This window comes from Pongo pygmaeus, chromosome 19 (genome assembly GCF_028885625.2).
Source record: "Pongo pygmaeus isolate AG05252 chromosome 19, NHGRI_mPonPyg2-v2.0_pri, whole genome shotgun sequence".
Taxonomy (NCBI): Eukaryota; Metazoa; Chordata; class Mammalia; order Primates; family Hominidae; genus Pongo; species Pongo pygmaeus.
Window position 1 is genome coordinate 79,476,011 of NC_072392.2, and position 20,944 is coordinate 79,496,954.

Sequence of the window (20,944 nt, forward strand, 5' to 3'; positions counted from 1 at the left end):
GGAACAATTTTAAGGATAAAACTAATGAAAATATCATAAAAATAAAAATTGATGCTGGCTGTTGAGCAGAAACAGAAAACCCCTTCCACTTATCGAAAATATACCATAAATAGGCTGGGCACAGTGGCTCTCGCCTGTAATGGGAGGCCGAGGTGGGCAAATACCTGAGGTCTGGAGTTCGAGACTAGCCTGGCCAATGTGGTGAAACCCTGTCTCTACTAAAAATACAAAATTAGCCAGACTTGGTGGTGCACGTCTGTAATCCCAGATGTGGGAGGCTGAGGCACGAGAATCGCTTGAACCTGGGAGGCGGAGGTTGCAGTGAGCAGAGATCATACCACTGCACTCCAGCCTGAACGACAGAGCGAAACTCCATCTCAAAAAAATATATATACTTATATATATGCACACACGCCATAAAGAAAAGACAAATGGCAAACTAGAATAAAGTAGTTACAAGTATAATAATGGCCCTAATGTATAAATCATTTTTTAATAAATCAATAGGAAAAGCTCTTGAATTTCAACAGAAAAGGGTATAGAAGACATATCAAATACTAATAAAATTACCAATGGTAAAAACATGATTTTTTAACAGCACCAGCCTCTTCAGTAATTAGATAAATGTGATTTAAAAACAACAGATACCATTGTCCATCTATCAAATTGAGAATTACTTTTAAAGTGTTTCTGATATTCATTACTTGTGGGAATATACCAAGATAGGCACTATCAGGTACTCTGCTGGGATTATAGATTGATAAAACCTTTCTGGAAAAGTGTTTCTACTTTTTCAAGTGTTCCTATTTCAAGGGCCTTAAAATACCTAACACACATTTTAACCTAACAATTTGCCTTTAGCAAGTAATAATCTATATTGTCAAGCGTTTAAGTATAAAAATGTTCATTGTAGGCTGGGTACAGTGGCTCACATTTGTAATCGCAGCACTTTGGGAGGTTGAGGCAGGAGGATCACTTGAGTCCTGGAGTTCAAGACCAGCCTGAACAACATGGCAAAACCCCATCTCTACAAAAAAAAAAAAATATTTTCCAGGCGTGGTAGCACACATCTGTAGTCCCAGCCACTCGGGAGGCTGAGGTGGGGGATTGCTTGAGCCCAGGAGTTTGAGGCTGCAGTGAGCTTTGATCACACCACTGTACTCCAGCCTGGGCAACAGAGTGAGATCCTGTCTCTACAAAGAATGAAAAAAGAAGATGTTTATTGCAGCAACATATATAATATTAAAAACTTAGAAATAATTAAATATCTAACAGTAAGGAATTAATATGGAGTAGGAGAGTTAAACTGTGAAACAATTCATATGATTAAATATTATAGAGCTATTAAAACTCATATCGTTGGCCCGGCGCGGTGGCTCACTCCTGTAATCCCAGCACTTTGGGAGGGCAAGGCAGGCGGATCACAAGGTCAGGAGATCGAGACCATCCTGGCTAACACGGTGAAACCCCATCTCTACTAAAAAAAAAAATACAAAAAAAAAAAAATTAGCCGTGCGTGGTGGTGGGCGCCTGTAGTCCCAGCTACTCAGGAGGCTGAGGCAGGAGAATGGCGTGAACCTGGGAGGCGGAGCTTGCAGTGAGCCGAGATCATGCCACTGCACTCCAGCCTGGGCAACAGAGTGAGACTCCGTCTCAAAAAAAAAAAAAAAAAAAAAAAAAAATATATATATATATATAGATAGATAGATAGATAGATAGATAGTATAGGGATGGGAAAGGGTTTAAAATAATACCTGTACTGAAAAACAGGATGCAAGGTATTACATAGCTCCATTTTGGCTGAGTTTGAGATGATTGTGATTTCTTTATTTTTTGCTATTTTCCCACATTTTTTATAATTATATATTTTGCAATTAGAAGCAAAAATAACCACTGAAAATCGTTTTCAAAGAATAATATTCAAGAGAATACAAGGTGCAGTAAGTTCTTAATATTTAGTTAAAATATAGAAATCTGTGGACCATTAACAGCACTTATCTTTAGATGATGTAATGATGTTTTATAGATGGGTCTTTATTGATGGGATGTCACTATGTTGCCCAGGCTGGTCTTGAACTCCTGGCCTGAAGCAATCTTCCCACCTCTGCCTTCCAAGTAGCTGGGATTACAGGCACAAGCCATAGTAAATGTAGTATATTTTAATTTATTTTTTAGTGATGGGATCTCACTGTGTTGCCCAGGCTGGACTCCAACTCCTGGGCTCAAGCAATCCTCCAGCCTCAGCCTCCAGAGTAGCTGGGACTATAGACACGTACCACTCTGCCCAGCTTTATTTTTAAACTTTATTTCTATTTGTTTTACAACTTTTGCTCTGTTAACAAATCTACTACTCTTATAAAAAGTTAAAAAACATTGTCTTATTAAAACAAAGATTAGGCTGGGCATGGTGGCTCATGCCTGTAATCCCAGCACTTTGGGAGGCTGAGCTGAGTGGATCACCTGAGGTCAGGAGTTCGAGACCAGCCTGGCAAACATGGTGAAACCCCGTCTCTACTAAAAATACAAAAATTAGCCAGGAGTGGTAGCACATACCTGTAATCCCAGCTACTCAGGAAGCTGAGACAGGAGAATCACTTGAACCCGGGAGGCAGAGGTTGCAGTGAGCTGAGATTGCGTCATTGCACTCCAGCCTGGGCGCAGAGCGAGACTTCATCTCAAAAAAACAAACAAACAAACAAAACAACGATTATATCCTTATCAGAGATTTAATGGATACTAACCATATTTAATCCTCAGTCTTATTATGCTTATTTAATTTTTATTATCCATATGTTGTCATATTTAGGTTACGTTCATTTTTTTACCAGTTTTGTTAATCCCTAGTGTTTTTGTTTGTTTTTGAGATGGAGTCTCACTCTGTCGCCCAGGCTGGAGTGCAGTGGTGCAGTCTAGGCTCACTGCAACCTCTGCCTCCTGGGTTCAGGAGATTTTCCTGCCTCAGCCTCCGGAGTAGCTGGGATTACAGGCACCTGCCACCACACTCAGCTAATTTTTGTATTTTTAGTAGAGATAGGGTTTCACCATGTTGGCCAGGCTGGTCTCGAACTCCTGACCTCAGTCGATCCATCCTCCTCTGCCTCCCAAAGTGCTGGGATTACAGGCAGGAGCCACCACGCCCGGCCATGTTTTTTGTTTATAAAGGAAAAAGAAAATTTCCAGAGTGCACTTTACTCCCTGATAGGAGACTAAATTACTTAAATATAAATTTTAGAAAGTACGTGTTAAATTAACCTAATGAATTAGTAGCATTCAGAAGTGTTTGTATCTGTTAAAGGTTCAAAATGTACAAACTAATTTCTTTTAATGGTGATTCTATTTCTAGTAAACTAAGACAGAAATCATTATGCAGAAGAAACAGCACCCCGTTAACCATGTTCTTTTTATAAACCGTCTCTGTTCTCACTTTATTGTTAGGAAGGAGTAATCTGTTTTCATGTAATACAAGTACATGTGAGTCATGTTGAGTTTCTTCACTCATTTGTCCAATTCCCAGGCAACCTGTAGGTGGAGTTAACCTTTAGTTACATAATATAACGAAACAAACATTAAACCTACTGCTTCTGGGACAGTCTTCTCACCAAAACTCAGGGAAAATGGGAGGGTGTTGCCACTGACTGACTTAATGAAAGTATCTGACAAATGTAAGGTCTTTCAAATAGTGAGATAAGAAATGTATGTAAATTATTTGATCGACTACTTACTATCTATACACACACACTATGTATCAGTATATAATGTGTATTTTCATTTTATAGCTATTAAATATGAGGTTCTAGAATGAGTTTTCAGGTTGCAGAATTCTGAGAATGTAGTTCCAACACCTTTGAGAGGACAACAACCACAATTGCACTTGCCATATTTATTAGTCAAAATGAAGCGAAGTCAATCTGTTGTAAGCTTCGTTTTGTTTTTCTGATTAGTTTGTTTAATAAGACATTCAAATTGTGATCTTTAATATAATTTCTTCCCCTAATAGCTTGGTGCTAACAGTGGTTTGCACATCATCATCTTTGATGAAATTGATGCCATCTGCAAGCAGAGAGGGAGCATGGCTGGTAGCACGGGAGTTCATGACACTGTTGTCAACCAGTTGCTGTCCAAAATTGATGGTGTGGAGCAGCTAAACAACATCCTAGTCATTGGTATGTTTACTTTTTTAAAAAGTACTATTCATTCAAAAACGTTAGCCATAAGTTCTGAATTAAGATGTGTGTAGGTTGTGATTAAACTGTTTTGCCAGTGTTTCCAAATTAGAATCCAGTGATGTTGAAGAATCTATTGTAATGCCTAGGCTTAATAGGAAAAATAAAAGATGGATTTCAGTCACTTGTAGGTTTAAGCTTATAGCTCACCCACAGATGAAAAAGATGTAGGTTGAAGCTTATAGCTCACCCAGAAATGAAAAATACACATGAAACAATGGAATGCAGTGGTTTTCAAACTGGGTCTTGTAGGCCTTCAGGGGTCCTCAGAGGTGCTTTCAGGGTCAGTGAGGGCCAGGGAGTGCGTTTCAGATCCTACATCACTATTATAACTTCCTCTTTTAGCTGTTTTATGTACTGAGGTGCTTCTGAAGATGACTTCTGGGGGAAAAAAAAAACAAAACACCCCGCTGTTTTATGAAGTCTGAAAACCACTGGCCTATAAAAAAGAGAAGGAACTTTGGAGTCAGAGAGATCGTGTCACATTGCCCCTCTGTCACTTTGACAGATTATTTACCCTTTGAATCTTAAATTTTCTTTTTAAATACTGGAAATTTTCATAACATTTATATTCCATTGGCTTATACAGTAGTGAAATAGTAAAGCAAAGTCTCCTTAGCTTGTTAGGGAAATTACTATTCTTACATATACTAAAAGGACATTTGATTTTATTTTTGAACTCTGTTCATTTGTTGTTTTGTTTTAACATCTGTGTTCAGGAATGACCAACAGACCAGATCTGATAGATGAGGCTCTTCTTAGACCTGGAAGACTGGAAGTTAAAATGGAGATAGGTAAGGAGATCTGTCACTGATTGGGTGTGTGGTGGGGGGAGTGGAGGCATTTAGAGTTCATTAACAGGAACAATGTCATATGGCGTAGTATTTTTTAGAAAAGGTTTATATCATGAGAAGTAGATGTTTACATGCTTGAGTACCTATAAGGAAAACATTAGGATCATAATAATCTCCTCTAGGCTGGACGCAGTGGCTTACACCTGTAATCCCAGCACTTTGGGAGGCTGAGGCAGGTGGATCACTTGAGGCCAGTTGTTCGAGACCAGCCTGGCCAACATGGTGAAACCCCGTCTCTACTAAAAATACAAAAAACTTAGCCGGGGGTGGTGGTGTGCACCTGTAATCCCAGCTACTCGGAAGGCTGAGATAGGAGAATCGCCTGAATCCAGGAGGTGGAGGTTGCAGTGAGCTGAGATTGTACCACTGCACTCCAGCCTGGGAAACAGAGCGAGACTTTGTCTCAAAATAATAATAATAATAATGATAATCTCTGATGGTGCTTTCGAGACTAGGAAAATGCCTATTTTATTTTTAATTTCATCAGGCTTGCCAGATGAGAAAGGCCGACTACAGATTCTTCACATCCACACAGCAAGAATGAGAGGGCATCAGTTACTCTCTGCTGATGTAGACATTAAAGAACTGGCCATGGAGACCAAGAATTTCAGTGGTGCTGAATTGGAGGGTCTGGTGCGAGCAGCCCAGTCCACTGCTATGAATAGACACATAAAGGTCAGGAAAATCAGCTAAACAGATTATAAACATTATGCCAGTATTCTTTCTCTTTCCTTTCAAGCATATCAAGGGGTAGGGAAATGCTGACTTTTGGTGGAGAAGAGATGGTAAAAGGAATAAGAATTAATTGTCAACTGCTTAATCTTCAGAGTAGCAGGAAGGAAGATAATGTTTGCATCTGCCCTGTAGTAACCACTGATTCATCTACCTTAGGTCATCACCATCTGACACAGACACGTAAAGTGAAAATTTTGAAGAAGTGTTTTTAAATCTTTGTATTGTATTAAAAGTTGTAATATGGCCAGGCATGGTGGCTCACGCCTGTAATCCCAGCACTTTGGGAGGCCGAGGCGGGCGGATCACGAGGTCAGGAGATCGAGACCATCCTGGCTAACACGGTGAAACCCCATCTCCACTAAAAATACAAAAAATTAGCCGGGCATGGTGGCAGGTACCTGTAGTCCCGGCTACTCGGGAGGCTGAGGCAAGAGAATGGTGTGAACCCAGGAGGCAGAGCTTGAAGTGAGCTGAGATTGCGCCACTGCACTCCAGCCTGGGCGACAGAGCGAGACTCCGTCTCCAAAAAAAAAAAAAAAAAAAGGTTGTAATATGTCAGAGGAAGTGGGAGTTTCCATGTACTAGAATTTTCGGGGCTGCTTTATTCAGCAAATATATTGAATACTTGATGTGTTCAAGGTATTGGGCTGGAGACATAAAGATAATTGTGAACTCTTCCCTCAAGGAGTTCAGAGTCAGGAAAATGGACATATTTTCAAATTAATACAATAATATTGTAGTTTCCTTGGTAGAAATATGTAGTAGGATACTTTTATTTTGATAAAGTGCTCTTGATCTTCCATCTCTTCTCTCCTTCAGGTTTTAGTTACCACCTGTACACAGATTTACTGAACATATCTGTCTCCTACTTTCAGATTTGTACTAAATACCCTCACCTAGATGTTTTATCAGGTCTTAGATTTAATATTCCAAAACCGAATTTATTGTCTTTTTTACTACTTTCCTTTCTGCTTGCATTTCCCTGTTTATACCAATTTCCCAGGCTTAAAACTTCAGGATTATCTTTGATTCCTGACACTCTACTGTGCCCTAGGTCAAGTCACTTGCCAAATTTTTTCAGTTCTGTCTTGGCAGTGCCTTTTAGTTCTCACTGCCACTACCCACCTTCTCTTTGATTAACCTTCCTGTTTCATATCATTCAACCATTCAGACACTTTCAATGATTCCCCATTATTTACAAAACAAAGTACAGGCTTCTTTTGGGTCTTTTGAGTCCTCCAGATCTGACCCTAACTGGTCTTTTGGGTCCTCTAGATCTGACCCTAACTGGCCTTTCCAAATGTGCTCCTGATTGTTCTCCAGATACTTCAGCCAAACTTAAATAATCACCGGTCATCAGACATTAATTTATTTTTCAACCTCTCTGCTTTGGTTTTGTTTTTTTTGCATCACTGAGGATCTGCATCCTCTACGTTTACCTGTCTTTTCAAAACCTGGCTCATATGCTACCACTGTCCTCACACCTTTTCACATTTTCCGTTTCAAGAATGTTATACCCATTTCCTTCTTGAAATAGTAATGTATCATTTATGGTGCTGTCAGTTGACTTTGGTTCACAGTAGATTTATTCGGCATCTACTGCATGCTAGACCCTGTGCTAGGAGTTAATACCCCAACTGCAAAGTAAAGTACCTACCATTAAGCCGCCATCAGTCTAACCCTCCACGTGCAGTAACAGAAAGTACATGCAAGGCAATAGAGTGAACGCCTGTCAGATGTGGTCAACTTGTGGGGTGAGAGAAACCTTCATATGCATGTCTGTTGGTAGAGCAGGGCCTTTTAGGTAGAGGGAACAACATATGCAAAGAAGCAGAGACACAGAATAGCATAGTGTGTTAGAGTAATTTAGTATTGCTTCAGCATGGAAGTTAGGGGAGGGGTGGTAGAGAGATTGTGGGGGATAAGTCAGGAGACTAAAGTAGGGATGGAGCACAAAGAGCCTTTTATACTCTGCTAAGAAGTATGGACTTTTTTTCTGTGAGTAGTGCTAAGCCATTGAATTTTAAGAATAGCAGTGACATAGTGTTAAAACATAAGATCACTCTGGCAGCTCTGTCGAGTGGAGTAGTTAGAGGAGTGGAGTTGGCGACACAGGACAAGAGGGGGAACTTTTATAACAGTTCAGGCAAGAAGTAAAAGCCTGAACAGTTAGGTTGAGTATGTAGATATTTGGGTATATCCTATCACTGGTTCTAGACCAGGAATCCAGCCAACTACCAGTTTTTATAAATAAAGGGCTTTTTTGGAACACAACCACACCCATTAATTTGTGTACTGTCTATGGCTGCCTGCATGCTACAGTGGCAGAGTTGAGTATTTGCAATAGGGGCTGCATGGCCCACAAAGCCTATTCTAGTGCTTTTATTTTAGGTACCATCTGCCACTTTACAGAAGTTTGCTGTCCGTTGTTCTAGACTTTAAATCCCTATCTTATTCACCTCAGAGTCTCCCATAGTACCCCAAATAGATCAAAATAGTGAGCACATGGTAGGTGTCCAGTAAATTATTTTTCTTTTTTTTTTGAAACAGAGTCTTACTCTGTCGCCCAGGCTGGAGTGCAGTGGCACAGTCTTGGCTCACTGCAACCTCTGCCTCCCGGGTTCAAGTGATTCTCCTGCCTCAGCCTCCCGAGTAGCTGGGACTACAGGCACGTGCCACCACGCCCAGCTAATTTTTTGTATCTTTAGTAGAGATGGGATTTCACCATGTTGGCCAGGCTGGTCTCGAACTCCTGACCTCGTGATCTGCCCGCCTCAGCCTCCCAAAATGTTGGGATTACAGGTGTGAGCCACTGTGCCCAGCCAATATTTTTTAAATGAGTAAACTTACATAACTAGTCTGAATCAAACTCTATCCATAAGTCATAATTTCCCTACATAATAGAGGTGGCTTTGTTCTAGCTCAAGAATGCCAAGGGTTTGGATGGTATGGGAATATTGTATTGGGTCTTTATATAATGGATCCATTCAGGGACTATGTTTTTATTCTTCCTTGTTTGTTTGTTTGTTTGTTTTGAGATGGAGTCTCGCTCTGTCCCCCAGGCTGGAGTGCAGTGGTGCAATCTTGGCTCACTGCAAGCTCCACCTTCCAGGTTCAGCCATTCTCCTGCTTCAGCCTCCCAAGTAGCTGGGACTACAGGCGCCCACCATCACGCTTGGCTAAGTTTTTGTATTTTTAGTTGAGATGGGATCACCGTGTTAGCCAGGATGTTCTTGATCTCCTGACCTTGTGATCCGCCTGCCTCGGCCTCCCAAAGTGTTGGGATTACAGGCGTGAGCCACCATGCCCGGCCATGCTATACTGTTTTAATAAGAAGAGATGGCAACTTCAAGAAAAATGATGTAAACAGTGTGAAAACTGGTCCCTACCATACTGATCTTTCATCTCAGACCACATGGGTGCATCTTGATGTAATCCACAGTAACTAGTTTACTAGTTGTCATATTTTTCATATGTTTTGGCCATGGAATTTTTCTCTTATTTAGTCATTTGTCATTTTAACTACAATAATCCCATCCCCAAATTTCACTTTAAGCCATTGGTCTCAGTAAGAAACATGCTTTCTTCAAGCATATATTGGGTTTATCTACATATGAGGCAATGAGGAATGGTGGGAAGATCGCAGATATGGTAGTCAGAAGGTGTGGTTATGCCTTATGTTTCTTCCACCTTTTTGTTTCTGACCTGTCAGGGGGAAACACTACCTATCTAATCAGATTTTTATGAGAATAAAAGCAAATACTTTATATAAAAGTGCCTTGTAAACTCTATAAATGCTAGTTATCTCCATTTTTTTAATTGGCTGATTTGAGAGGATATCTGTACATCCTTTTCAATATATGAATTTCTGATTTTTATTGACTCTTTGTAGTTACAGTTTTTCTAATTGTAAAGCTAAAATGTTTGTCACCCTTGTACATAGTATATTATCCTTCTGATTTGCAAGTAAGCAGTAGTGCAAATAGTTCACGTTTCCATCACTTTTTTCCACGTGATAGAATTATCTGTAAGCTTCAGGTGATATATATTGACTTGCGATCATTGCTCCTTGCACCAAACAGCTCCTAATTTTTCACCATATCAATGGAATAACTATGTAGGCGCTTTAGGCGTGAGAAAGCTATGTAAGACACTAACCTTACCCCCAAAAAGAAATATTACTAACATTTCATCTGCATTTTTAAAAATCTGCATTGTCAGAAGGTCTTTAAAGACTGTTTTTCCAATGACTCCTCCTTGGCTAAACAAAAGAAGTACAGTTTTAGTCTTCCATTGCTATAGATGTTTGTAGTTTTAATAGTGATTGATGAATAAATATTTAAATTGAAACTTATAAAGTTGTTACTGAACTTTAAAACATTCAAAACGTACAAGTGTTATGATGTTCTTTCTTTGTATTTTAAAAAGCCATTATTAGTGTTATTTTGCTTCCTTTTCAAAAGATTGTGGCCTAAAGAAAGATTTAGTCAGGTGGACTAAACAAGTCTTTCCTGTTAAACTGTTTTTTCAGGTTTTCTGAGACAAGTGGAAAATCTGGTCATAAACACCTGTTGTTCATGTCATTTGTACTTGAACCTATGATTGCAGTCAACTAAAATTCATGAGACATTTGGTTGTTTTTATCTTGAAAGGAGTTTCTGCTTCAGGTTGAGAAGATTCATAACCCAAATTTTTTCTCTAATCTGTTGTGAGGAAATAAACTGAGGGCGCGCACACACACACACACACACACACACACTTTCTCTCACACTTTCCACCTGAGTCAAAGCTCTAAGTTATGTTTACAGAATTTCATAAAATTATTTCTTATTTTTTTGCAGAATTTTTGATTGATTAAGGTCATTCTACCCTTAATTTAAGAGGAATGATAAGAACTTTGAAAGGTCAGATTTAAAAGGTTATGAAATTTAAGGGTGACCACTTGATATTTGCTAGTGTTGAAATACAAGTTTATTAGTTTCTGCAGGTATAAGCTGAAAGATGCTGCCTCTTCTATATTGATTAGCTGTTATAAATAAAATGCAGGAAAAATGTTGCTAATTCAAACAAATGAGAAAAGGTTTTCTGAACGAGTAAAAATTCAGAATTATAGACTTTTTAAAATTTTACAAATTTTGATAAAATGCTAAAAGTCAGCTAAGAGCAGTCCTTAGAAAATTTATTTTAATGAGCAGGTAGGAATAATTGACAATTGGAATATTGATGGCTTACAATTATGTAACTTATAGAATTCCTTGTGTGCCTGAAAACAGTTTGTTCTGAAATACTTCTTCCCCACACCCATCTTAATTCACTTTTAAGAAAGGACTCAGCAATTAATTGGGTGAGTCTTTTCTTAATAATTAGCAAAATGACAAGTTTTATACCAGCTTCAGTCCTAAAATCTATCATATGTTTTGGCAAATTTTGAAAGATTGGCAAGATTTTTCTTTCATACTGCTGTATGTATCTATCATTTGAATTCGGTTTTACTATAAGAGAATCAGAATGCAAAATATTATGGTAAAAACCTAGGCCTGTGTAGGAAAGAGGTGTTTAAAGTGAGGCTGGTAGCTTTGTTGAGATTTTAATTTTTCGGTCAGAGCTCGTCTTCCCTTTGGCCTGAGAGTTTGTATTTTGTAGAATCCTTTCAGATGTATCAAAAAGTTTGAATCAGAGTTAAAACTTTTATATAAGGGTACCTAGGAAGGAAATCCTGTATCTGCCTTTTATAACTTATGAAAACCCCCAGGTTTGTATAAGTATAAAATGAGATAATGTGATATGATGAAATGAGATAGTGTGTATGAACATACTTTATAAACTATAAAGAACTGTAGACATTTGTATATTATTAATTATCATAATTCCTTCATGGATATGCTTGTTTCCTGTGACAACATTTTTCTTTTTTTCTTTTTTCTTTTTTTTTTTTTGGAGATGGAGTTTTCTTCTTGTTGCCTAGGCTAGAGTGCAATGTCGCGATCTCGGCTCACCACAACCTCTGCCTCCCGAGTTCAAGCAATTCCCCTGCCTCAGCCTCCGGAGCAGCTTGGATTACAGGTTCCCACCACCATGCCTGGCTAATTTTGTATTTTTAGTAGGGACAGGGTTTCGCCGTGTTGGTCAGGCTGGTCTCGAACTCCTGACCTCAGGTGATCCTCCTGCCTCGGCCTCCCAAAGTGCTGGGATTATAGGTGTGAGCCACCGTGCCAGGCCCATTTTTCTTTTTTTAAACTTAGAAATGCCAAATAAATGCGATTAATATTTATCAAACCTCATATGTGCCAGTATAAGCCCTACTAATAATTTAAATGTTTATTTTTTTGTTTGTTTGTTTTTGTTTTTGAGACGGAGTCTCACTCTGTCGCCCAGGCTGGAGTGCAGTGGCGCCATCACAGCTCACTGCAAGCTCTGCCTCCCGGATTTACACCATTCTCCTGCCTCAGCCTCCCGAGTAGCTGGGACTATAGGTGTCCGCCACCACGCCTGGCTACTTTTTTGTATTTTTAATAAAGACAGTGTTTCACCGTGTTAGCCAGGATGGTCTCGATCTCCTGACCTCGTGATCCTCTTGCCTCAGCCTCCCAAAGTGCTGGGATTACAGGTGTGAGCCACCATGCCCAGCCCAATAATTTAAATGTTAATTGTTCTATTGAAGTAAAATATTTGTCTCTTTGTTACTTTTTACTTTATTTTTAAAAGTATAGAAGTTATAGATGATGGCTTTCTTTTTGTAAAAGATTCAAGAATGTCAAAGCATGTAGGGAAAAATGAGAAAGGCCATCTCTAACACCGCTTTCCTTTCCCTCTCCAGAGTTAGCCAAAATTTGGGATATATCTTTGAAGTTTGTTTCCTTTATATAATATTTACATTCATATACATATGTGCTTTTTTAAAAAAATGAACATTAATGGAATTATACTGCAGTTTACATTTTTCACTTGCAAATATTCCTTGGATAGCTTTCTGTGTCAGTGCATGTAAGTCCCCTTCATTATTTTGGACAAATGCAGAGTATTCTAGAATATTGCTACATAATGGAAAATATAAGATCTATGAACACAGGGACCTTTTCTGTTTTATCTACTGCTATGACTCTAGTTCCTCAAATAGTGCTTGGTGTCTGGTAGGTATTCAGTAAATAGAATTAATGAATAATTTATTTAACATATGGATTATTTCTGGTTGTGGCTGTTGAAAAAATACTGTTGTGAAAATGCTTACTTGCCTCCCTGTGCACACAAGGAATCATTTTCTAGGGTAGCCATCCAAATGTCTTTTCAAAGACATGGTTTCATTGTCTTCTAGTTTCTAGTGTTGCCAGTGAGAGTTATCATACCAATCTCATTCTGGTTTCTTTGCAGGAAACCTGTTTTGTCCCTCAGAAAAGTTCTAGGACTTTCTCTTCACCTTTGGTGCTCTGAAAGTTTACAGCAGTGGGTCTGGACAGATGTGTGCTTCTTTTCATTTATCCCGATCATCACTCACTGAACCCTTTAAACTGCAGAGGCACACCTTTCTTCAGCTTTAGGAAATTTTTTTCTCTTCTGTCTTTTATTGTTTCTTCTCTATGACTCTTTCTGTTCTCTCCTTCTGAGACTCCTGTTAGATCACAGTTAAAACTTCTGGATATTTCTTTCACGCTTTGTAGCCTTTCTGTCTCATTTTCTGTCATTTTGTGGGATTTGGGGTGGAAAGGAAGATAAATAACTGTGTTCTGTTTGCCATCTTCACCCAGCTTCCTGACATAGTTCTTTTTATCCCGCAAGGATGACTTTTTTTTATATCTGTCATTTCATTTGTCTCACAGTCTCTTCCTAAAAAAAAATGACTCATATTTCATAATAATTGATGGAAGGTTGATATTTATTTAACATGCGTTTGTTTTATAGTCAGCTTTTTTTGAAGATGCTTTTTTTTTCAAAGCCATGACACCAATTTAAAAATTAGGCTGTGTTGCTTTGTGCTATTGGTAGTGAGCCCAGTCGCTTTAAAACACGTGTTGGTATCTTAATCACTCATCTGGTCCAGGCAGCTCCAAGTGCTGATAAAGGCCTTGATGCTTCTCCAGATGTCTAAATGCTAGCTCCAGGTGCAGTAAGCAGACTATTTGGAGCTGGCACATAGATTCTGAAGCACAATGTATTAATATAAATGAAAGTTTTAGGTTCTTGGTCTCCTAGAGTAATGGTTCTTAAGCCTGATTCAGTACCAGAATCACCTGTGGTACTTGGTAAAACTATAAAGACCCTCTAATAGACCTGTTAAATCAAAATCCTGTGGGGAATGGGACTGAGCGCCTGTATATCTCTGAAGGCTCTGGAGGTTATTCTGATATGCAGCCAAGTATGGCTGTGTTTTCATCTCTGTATATATTTTCTTTTTGTATGGATTTTTCACTGGTCTTACTCTCTGTATGTATTTTTTCTTACTCATGCCTCATGAGTTAAAATGGCTATACAGTGTCCCTTGGTACAGATGTGTTCTAATTTACATAATTGATCCCCTCTCGGTAGACATTATTAATATGCTTCCCGTCTTTTTTCCTAACAAGTTATTTTAGTAGATATACTTGTACATATAACTTTGTACACATTTGTGAATATATTTAGGGGATAAATTACTAGAAGTGGACTTGTTTAGAGGGTATATATATTTGTGAATTTGAGAGATGTGTTTTCTTTGATTCCAATTTTTAAAATTGTTTTAAAATACCCATAAAATTGTCCAGGCGTGGTGGCTCACGCCTGTAATCCCAGCACTTTGAGAGGCCGAGGCAGGCGGTCACAAGGTCAGGAGATCAAGACCATCCTAGCTAACATGGTGAAACCCTGTCTCTAGTAAAAATACAAAAAATTAGCCGGGCGTGGTGGCGGGCGCCTGTAGTCCCAGCTACTCGGGAGGCTGAGGCAGGAGAATGGCGTGAACCTGGGAGGCGGAGCTTTCAGTGTGCCGAGATCGCGCCCCTGCACTCCAGCCTGGGCGACAGAGTGAGACTCCGTCTCAAAAAACAAAAAACAAAAAACAAAGAATCGTAAAATTTACCGTGTAACCATTTTAAATATACAATTCAGTGACATTAAAGACATTCTTAATGTTGTGCCACCATCACTACCATTCATCTCCAGACCTCTTTTCATCTTGTAAAACTGAAACTCCATACCCTTAAACAGTAACTCCCCATTCCTTCCTCTCCCTATCCCCTGGCAGCCACCATTTTACTTTCTGTCTCTTGGATATCAGCTACTCCAGGAACCTCATATAAGTGGATTGTACAGTATTTGCGTATTTAACTTAGCATAATGTCCTCAAGGTTCATCATGTTGCAGCATGTCAGAATTTTCTTTCTTTTTAAGGCTGAATAATATTCCATTGTATGTGCATAACACATTTTGTTTATCCATTCCTCTGTCAATGGACATACGGATTTCTTCCACATTTTAGCTATTGTGAGTAATACTGTCATGAGCAAGGCTGTACAGATACATCTCTTCAAGACCCTGTTTTCAGTTCTTTGGGGTATATACCCAGAAGTGGAATTGCTGGATCATATGATAATTCTATTTTTAATTTTATGAGGAACCACCATATTTTTGTTTTCCACAGTGACTGAACCATTTTACTTATGTTCCCACCAACAGTGCATAAGGGTTCTGATTTCTCCGCATCCTCACCAACACTTCTTATTTTCTGCATTTTTGTGGTAGTAGCCATCCTAATGAGTATGAAGTGAAATCTCTTTGTAGTTTGGATTTGCATTTCCCTAATGATTAGTGAGGTTGAACATCTTTTCATGTGCTTATTTAAGGCCATTTGTATATCTTCTTTGGAGAAATGTTTAAGTTCTTTGCCCATTTTTTATTTAGTTTTTTGTTGTTCAATTTTGGCAGTTCTCTATGTATTCTGGATATTAATCCCTTATCACATATATGATTTGCAAATATTTCAGATTTTTTTATCTGTGAAAATATACTTTTAAATCCTCGAGTTAAGTTCTTAAACTGAATATATTCTTAACTATTCTTACATCTTGGAAGTCCTTACATTTTGTTTTTATCTCTTCTTAGGCCAGTACTAAAGTGGAAGTGGACATGGAGAAAGCAGAAAGCCTGCAAGTGACGAGAGGAGACTTCCTTGCTTCTTTGGAGAATGATATCAAACCAGTGAGTATGCCCGTTGAGTGATACATAGGCCAAAAAGTAACGATAATAATAACTCAGGAGAAAGTAAGTGCCATTTACCCAGTATTATGGAAGGTTATAGCATATGCAGTTTCATAAAATGAGAAAATTTTAGTATTGGAAATGTTCAATATGAGAAACATCTGTACAATAATCCTAGTGGCTGGTGATATTATTTACCGAAATATTTTCATGATAGGAAGCTTACCATCTTGTAAGGCAGGCCATTCAATTTTGAGACTTTCCAGTTATTGTTTTACTTTATATTGAACTAGAACTAATTTTCTTATTGGTTCTTATACAATCCCAAGCTACAGAAACCTAACTTCAGTCCATCTTCCATATGTCATCTTCCAAATTAACTCTCATATCCTCCTGTCTCTCTTTCTCTTCCTTTCCTCTGCCTCTTCCAAGGCATCCCTTTTTCTTGCTCAGTACATTTAGTTTCTCTGACTACTATAGTTTCTAAGACTTAAAAAGTGTCGGTTTTCTTAAAATGCATTCAAAATGGTCATAGTTGGAGCTTTAGAATACATTTTAAGGTTATTAACCCATTTTCCTATAAAACAACTACTAACATTTGAGTAACTTTTGTTTAGAGTCCTGTGTTAATACAAAAACAAATGGTAGAAAGTCCCAGTTCTTAAAGAAGTGTGTGTTTTTCTTTCTTAAATGGACCTCAGGTCCATTAAGATTAATCTTAATCTTTATGACACACTGTTATTAGTCTGTATTTTCATGGCGTGTAAAATAAAATATGGTATATGTAGTTTTCTGGGACTTGCTATTTATTAAATATTTTATTACCAAGAGTCATCTATATCAGGGATCCCCAACCCTCAGTACTGGTCCATGGCGTGTTAGGAACTGGGCCACACAGCAGGAGGTGAGCAGCAAGTGAGTGAGCCTCATCTGTATTTACAGCCACTCCCTATTGCTCATGTTACCACCTGAGCTCCACCTCTTGTCAGATTTGTGGTGACATTAGATTCTCATATGAGTATGAACCCTATTGTGAACTGCATATCTGAGGGATCCAGATTGCACACTCCTTATGAGAATCTAATGCCTGATGATCTGTCACTGTCTCCCATCACCCCTGGATGGGACCATATAGTTGCAGGAAAACAAGCTCAGGGCTCCCACTGATTCTACATTATGGTGAGTTGTATAATTAGTTCATTATATATTACAATGTAATAATAATAGAAATAAAGTGCACAATAAATGTAATGTGCTTGGGCTGGGCATGGTGGCTTGTGCCTGTAATCCTAGAACTTTGGGAGGCTGAGGCAGGCGGATCATGAGGTCGAGAGTTCGAGACCAGCCTGATCAACATGGTGAAACCCCATCTCTACTACAAATACAAAAATTAGCTGGATGTAGTGGTACGTGCCAGTAATCCCAGCTACTCAGGAAGCTGAGGCAGGAGAATCGCTTGAACCCAGGAGGCAGAGGTTGCAGTGAGCCGAGATCGCACCACTGCACTCCAGCCTAGGTGACAGAGCGAGACTCTGTCTCAAAAAAAAAAAAAAAATGTAGTGCACTTGAAACATCCCGAAACCACCTCCTCCCCCTATGGAAAAATTATCTTCTATGAAACTGGTCCCTGATGCCACAAAGGTTGGGGACTGCTGATCTATATGATTTCTTGTAGCTAGACATCATTCATTTTCATGCTGAATAGCATTCCATTGTGTGACTACCACAATTTATCTATTTTCCTGTCAATTGTGAATGTTACCAGTTTTTTGTTATTAAAAAAAGATTTGTCATAAGAATTCTTGAATGAATTCCTCTTATTTAGGAATAAAATTATTAGGTTGTTGGATATATGAATGTCCAGCTTTAAAAAAACATTTCCCAGCGGTTGAACTAATTAACACTGCCCCCAATACTGTGAAAGATATCCTCTTGTTCTGTATCCTCTCCAACACTTGGTATTATCAGATTTATTTTTTATTTATTTATTTTTTTTGAGATGGAGTCTCACTCTGTCACCCAGGCTGGAGTGCAGTGGTGTGATCTCAGCTCACTGCAACATCGATCTCCCGGGTTCAAGCAATTCTCCTGCCTCAGCCTCCCGAGTAGCTAGAATTACAGGTGCCCGCCACCATGCTTGGCTGATTTTTGTATTTTTAGTAGAGACGGGGTTTCACCATGTTGGCTAGGCTGGTCTCGAACTCCTGACCTCAGGTGATCTGCCTGCCTCAGCTTTCCAAAGTACTGAGATTACAGGCGTGAGCCACTGCACCCAGCCTCAGATTTAATTTTTGCCATTCAGTTAGGTGTAAAATGAGATGTCATTTCAGTCTTGATTTGCATTTTAGTTATTACTTAAGAACTTAAGCATTTCTCCATATGTTAATTGACCACATGCATGTATTTTGTGAAACACTGTTCAAGTCTTTTGCCTATTTTTCTGTTGTACTGCTTATTTGATTGATACAAGTTCTTTATATACTTTTTTTCTCGATTTTGTATTGTGTTAAAATACATATAAAGTTTACCATTGTAATCATTTTTAAATGTATAGTTCAGTGGTATTAAGTAAATTCATAATGTTGTATAATCATCACCACCATCCATCTCCAAAACTCTTCTTCTTCTTGAACTGAAACTCTATACCCATTAAATAATAACTCTTTTTTCCCTCCCCTACAACACCTGGCAGCCACCATTCTACTGTCCATCTTTATGAATTTCACTAATCTTAAGTACCTCATGTAAGTGGAATCATAGTATTTGTCTCTTTGTAACTAGCTTATTTGACGTAGCAGAATGTCCTCAAGGTTCAACCATCTTGGAGCATGTCAGAATTTTCTTCCTTTTTAAGGTTGGATAATACTCCATTATATGGGCCAGGCGTGGTGGCTCTTGCCTGTAATCCCAGCACTTTTGGAGATTGAGATGGGTCACCTGAAGTCAGGAGTTCAAAACTAGCCTGGCCAACATGGTGAAACCCCATCTCTACTAAAAAATACAAAAATTAGCCAGGAGTGGTGGTGCACACCTGTAATCCCAGCTACTCGGGAGGCTGAGACATGAGAATCATTTGGATCCGGGAGGTGGAGGTTGCAGTGAGCCGAGATTGTGCCACTGCACGCCAGCCTGGTGACAGAGCAAGACCCTGTCTCAAAAAAAAAAAAAAAAAATCCATGATATGTGCATACCACATGTTGTTATCCATTCCTCTGTCAATGGCAGCCGGGCTTCTGCCACATTTTAGCTATTTTGAGTAATGCTGTCATGAGCATGGCTATACAGATTATCTCTTCAAGACCCTGTTTTTAGTTCTTTTGGGTATATACTCAGAAGCGGAATTGCTGGATCATATAGTAATTCTGTTTTTAATTTTTTGAGGAACCACCATACCATTTTCCACGGTGGCTGCACCATTTTACATTCCCACCAGTGGTGCACAAAAGTTCTGACTTCTTCACATGCTCACCAACAAATTATTTTCTGTTTTTTTGGTAGTAGCCATCCTAATGAATATGAAGTGAAATCTCATTGTAGTTTTGATTTGTATTTTCTTAATGATTAGTGGTGATAAGTATCTTTTCATATGCTTATCAACCATTTGTTATATATCCTTTTTTTTTTTTTTTGAGACAGTCTTGCTCTGTCGCCCAGGCTGGAGTGCAGTGGCACAATCTCGGCTCACTGCAACCTCTGCCTCCCGGGTTTAAGTGATTCTCCTGCCTCAGCCTCCCCAGTAGCTGGGATTGTAGGCGCCCATCACCACGCCTGGCTAATTTTTTTGTATTTTTAGTAGAGACAGGGTTTCACCATGTTGGCCAGGCTGGTTTCAAATTCCTGACCTCAAGTGATCCGCCTACCTCAGCCTCCCAATGTGCTAGGATTATAGGATTATAGGCATGAGCCACTGCACTTGGCCACCATTTATTTTATATATATATATATATATATATATTTTTTTTTTTTTTTTTTGAGACTGAGTCTTGCTCTGTTGCCAGGCTGGAGTGCAGTGGCACAATTTTGGCTTACTGCAACCTCCATCTCCTGGGTTCAAGTGATTCTCCTGCCTCAGCTTCCTGAGTAGCTAGGACTGCAGGCATGCGCCACCATGCCCGGCTAATTTTTGTATTTTTAATAGAGACGAGGTTTCACTTTGTTGGCCAGGATGGTCTCAATCTCCTGACCTCATGATCCACCCACCTCGGCCTCCCAAAGTGCTGGGTTTACAGGCGTGAGCCACTGCACCTGGCCTGTTATATATTCTTAACAATAATTATTTGTTCCAAGTATCTCCTTTAAAGACAAAAGCCAATTTGGTTAGCCCTGTGTTTTTATTACTATTGTGACTTTTAAATATAAAATAATCACTTTCAAAAGTAACTCCAAGATTTTTTTTAACAACAAGTAATTTGGCCATGAGGATGTGACAACTACAAACTTAATTTTATTTATTCCAAGGGTCTGGAGGATTAAAAAAACATGAAATTATGGGATATGTAAGGAAGATATACACGTTATATATCTTGGGAGTCACTGTTTTATGGTTCAGGCATCTTAAAGCTTCTGCTGTGAGGCTTGGAGTATATAACTGGAAAAATTAAAGACAAAAGCCAGCCTATAATTTTTTTTTTTTTAAATGAGATAGAGTCTCGCTGTGTCTCCCTGGCTGGAGTGCACTGGTGCGATCTCAGCTCACTGCAACCTCCGCCTCCCAGGTTCAAGCGATTCTCCTACTTTAGCCTCCCAAGTAACTGGGATTACAGGCACACACCGCCACACCCAGCTAATTTTTGTATTTTTAGTATAGACAGGGTTTCACCATGTTGGCCAGGTTGGTCTGGAACTCCTGACCTCAGGTGGTCCGCCCGCCTCAGCCTCCCAAAGTGCTGGGATTATAGGCTTGAGTCACTGCGCCTGGCCATAAAAATTTCTTAGAATAGCCATTCAGCCAGTAAGGATTAGGTT

At 39.1% G+C, this 20,944-nt stretch overlaps 1 protein-coding gene across 2 annotated transcripts in view; it reads left to right on the forward strand.

Moving 5' to 3' along the window:
• NSF (N-ethylmaleimide sensitive factor, vesicle fusing ATPase) overlaps positions 1 to 20,944 on the forward strand; it is a 166,026-nt gene that overhangs the window by 98,258 nt on the left and 46,824 nt on the right. For both annotated transcript variants that reach the window (XM_054458860.2, XM_063656806.1), the window contains exons 10-13: positions 3,998 to 4,163; positions 4,943 to 5,017; positions 5,565 to 5,752; positions 15,884 to 15,979. In XM_054458860.2, the coding sequence (XP_054314835.1) occupies positions 3,998 to 4,163; positions 4,943 to 5,017; positions 5,565 to 5,752; positions 15,884 to 15,979 (525 nt within the window). The remainder of the gene's footprint in view (positions 1 to 3,997; positions 4,164 to 4,942; positions 5,018 to 5,564; positions 5,753 to 15,883; positions 15,980 to 20,944) is intronic.